At 36.6% G+C, this 3,930-nt stretch overlaps 1 protein-coding gene across 1 annotated transcript; it reads right to left on the reverse strand.

Annotated features, from left to right (window-relative positions):
- On the reverse strand, positions 1-3,930 carry LOC134275085 (UPF0489 protein C5orf22 homolog). Its single transcript, XM_062757325.1, has 4 exons — positions 3,504-3,930; positions 2,685-2,746; positions 1,985-2,110; positions 1-1,523 (listed from the first exon to the last, which is right to left on the reverse strand). Exons 1-4 carry the CDS (start codon positions 3,781-3,783, stop codon positions 384-386), a joined length of 1,608 nt encoding a protein of 535 aa, XP_062613309.1. The 5' UTR covers positions 3,784-3,930; the 3' UTR covers positions 1-383.

Below are 3,930 nucleotides of genomic sequence, written 5' to 3' on the forward strand. Positions count from 1 at the left end.
TACTAGTTTATCTATGTAAACATTACATAGTATAAACATCATTCATCTGAAACTTCAAAATTGATGAGTTGACTTTTGTATATGTAAAAATACATGTACATGACCATAATCATTTTGTTTTTTGAAATATTTTACGACAAAACTGTAGAAGAATAACTTTGAAAACTGTTTTATATAATGAGAGACAAACAGACTTGTGGAGAAATGGCACTTTACCTTCAAATAACTGATAAGCTCTTTTGTGATTATTTAGAAGAAATTGCTGAATATATTATATATGACATAACCATTTGGATTAAAGACAAATTCACAAACACAGAATAACTATCACAATTTTTAGATAATCCCTATCACCAAGACAGACATGTTTGTTAATATTCACACTATGTTCTATGTCGGTGAGGCCATCCATGTTTACCGCCAAGTAACCATGAATCGTAGTGCATTTTGGTATTGCCAAAGCAGCTATTTATAGACTTCATCACCCCATGATCAATCTGATAATACAGGAACCTGGGGGTGTAGCCGTCACGGATGGACCGACACACCGTCACCAGCCGAGGTCTGTGCCACAATCTCAGGTTGGTCAGAAACTTGAGCAACATGGAGGTTCTCTGTACAGTCTCGTTCTTGGTGGGCCTGTGGATGAGAACCATTGAGTCGTCGGGTGTATTGGACCCCATACAGATCTGAAATCCCGGGTTGGTCAGAGGTAGGTAGGAGTTGAGCGTAGTTGTCAGACAGAAGCCGATCTTTTTGAGCATGGAGATCTGCTTGGCATTCAGGTGTCCAAAGAAGAGATCGACCAATTGATTGAGAAGATTCTCTGATTCCTTACTCTTCTTCTCACACGACACTCTATTTCCCTGATGCCAGAGATACTGCTTTAACATGTCCAATGCCTCTCTTCTTGCCTTATCTTTGCATTTCTTGTAAGACATTTGTTTAGTTTGTGGTTTTGATTTGCAATCTAATGCAACTAAGAACAAGTTTAAAGCTTTCACTAGAATTTTATCTGTATCTTGTTCTTGCTTGACAGATTTCGGACAAAACAATTTCCACAGGACACCGTTCATCATCTTTAGTGATGGCACAGACATTCCCAGGTCCACCAGGGGCTGAGACACGTGTGTACAGCCAAAGAAATCCAGGTCCACATCCAGCATCACATGATCCTGCCTCGGAATCCATTCACTCCGAGACGCCTTGCGAACCGCCTCGTCCTCACACAACGATTCCAACACAAACTCTCTCTTAATATTACACAGCGATGGTTTTATTGTTTTCTCTGTACCTACATTTAGAAGTCCCTCATGAGGAAATGGAGTATAGCTGCATTCCTTGATACTGGACTGGTTTTTGTAGCAGGTACAGATGACCTTTTCTTTGAGTGCCTCCCCCGATCTGACAGTAGCAGTCCCTACTCCTCCCCACACCTTTTCATACACCCCTTCATGGTTTTCTTGGTCCCACCTGGGCCACACCCAGATAATTCTTTTCAACATACCTGCCACGATAGATTGCTGAAAATAGGAACAAGTAATATTTATTAACTATTATTGAGATCTTACATTAAAATTGTGTATCTTTAAGACCATGTTATTTATACTTTTGTTATAGATTTTGATCTGTTGGCATTACCATTATTTTACTCATCTTGATCATTGTACAATGCACTTGTATCCTACAAAGTTTTCATGAATGAATACATTGACTTGCATACTGTTCAATTTCTTAAAAGGATATTATGGACACATGCTTTTTAATAGCTATATAGAGTCTGATTTTATTTTTCAGATGAACTATACTCAAACAATTCTAATGTAGTTGTGAAAAAGTGGCAGCCCACAACCGACCCTCTGAATCACTTGTAAGATGCTCTATAACTAAGTTATCAAGCCACATACTATCTAACCTGCCTCACTGTCACACAAGTATAGTGAATACTTAACATTTCTCTTTGATTAATCTAAAGGCTACCTACAACAATAAAGACATCATTTCTCTGCACCATCATATTGATTTCTCTACTGTCCTTTGGCATTCTGAACATTGGATATCCCGAGAAGTAGAAGGGTGCCGACATGTCACTGTGACCATCAATATGAATCTGAATACGAGTGATCAAGGTATCATTAAAACAATCATCAGATTTAGAATGTGCAAATTTTACTACTGAACTCATCAAACTCAAACAGTGGTAATAACTGGTGAAAAAGTCAGTGGCCGGGAAACCAAAAATGCTTACCAATAAAAATTCTGTGAAAGTTTTTTTTTTAATGTATGAGAAGTGTTTACGCACATATTAACATCAATTATTTGACTATGCATTATATGGCAAATTATATGAAATGACTTCAACACAATTTTTTAAAAAGAATTTCTTATCAACCATAAAGCCTTATAAACAGATGTTTTGAAGTGTGTTTTTCTTCAATATTCAACATGATAAAAAACACTTGTATCAAAACACCACTAAGCATCTGTCATTACTGTAAATTAAAAATTGTTTGCACAAACACTTGATTTTATCAGTAAAAGTTAGATATCATACAATCAGAGGTTTGCTGCAAACATTACTGATGGTAACAGCTTAATTAAAAAAGAAGAGTCATAAACATGATAAATGTGCAAGTCAACTGGTCAAATACAGAATATTATTTTTGAAATTTTAACTGACATACCAGAACATTGCCATGTGGTTTCAGAGTTCCAAATTTAACTGCATTCATCCAGATTGGAATCACTACAAATATATGCACAATCTTAAAAATCATGAAAAATTTAAATTAACCGAAGTGTCATACCTCAGTACTATACAGTAGATGGGCTGTAATGACTGGTATGCCATGATTTAAATACCAAAAATTGTATTGTGGTACAAAACCATGTAGTATACCTGTGTAAAAACTTTAGATATTAGTAAAGAAAATACAAGTCTGTATAGTCTTTGTGTACAGAAACAGTCAATACTTATAAATTAGCTCCTCAAAAAATAATATTTGCAGGTTGTTTAATTTTCATTATCTGATCATGATTATGGACCAAGTTCTAAGTTTTATCTTGCTTTTCTTAGACTCTCACTCTCAAGACTTAGCACTACCAAGAAGTCTTATGAGCGAGGGCCCAGGGAATGTGAGACTTCTCTAATCTAAATTTGACAAGGTCATGGCTACAGGTATTTGAACTGGGGGGTCACCAAGCCATGATTATCGCTTACTCCATTTCTTTGCATCTTGTGCAAAAACTGGATAAAATTATGTTAAATATAGGATACTGAAATAGCATAATGCAACAAAACAGCAGCTTGCTGTAAAATGCTCAGTGTCACTGTCAGCTCAAATTATTTTTATTTATTTATTTAAATTTTTTTTATAGACTACTGCGGCTTCCAGTGACCCCCCCCCCCTGTTCCTCAGCCCCTTCATGTTACCCTCCCCCCCCCCAAAAAAAATCAATATAAAATATAATAATTTTTTCTCAAAAATCTAGAGTTACTTTACCTTGATGGTGTTCTTCTACTACATGCACAGGCAGCCTATTTTTACTGGTCCAGTTCTTCCATTTATGGTCCACATGGCTACTGTGTAGCCCCCGGATCCTGCGATGACGATTGGCCACGAGGTTAAATGTGGTAGAACTGGCTTTGTTGTACTGTAGCAGCTTGACATAAGTAACGACGAACGCTGTCACCACCGTCAGGGCGACGAGATTTCCTGCCAGATTTCGTCTCCAAGTCACCCGCATTTTGGCTTTCAAACAGCGAATAAAACTTCTTACCATGAATTTATTTTTTGACTAAATCAAACAAATCTACATCTCTAAGAAATGGTATTGCCTACATTATGTAATGTCCATTTTTTCGTCAACAATTTGTTGTTTTGATTTTCTTCATGCAAAAACTGTCAAAGAGTTCCAAATAGAGTTGTC

This window comes from Saccostrea cucullata, unplaced genomic scaffold (genome assembly GCF_032062105.1).
Source record: "Saccostrea cucullata isolate Sc308-1 unplaced genomic scaffold, CSIRO_AGI_Scuc_v1 ctg363, whole genome shotgun sequence".
Classification (NCBI taxonomy): domain Eukaryota; kingdom Metazoa; phylum Mollusca; class Bivalvia; order Ostreida; family Ostreidae; genus Saccostrea; species Saccostrea cuccullata.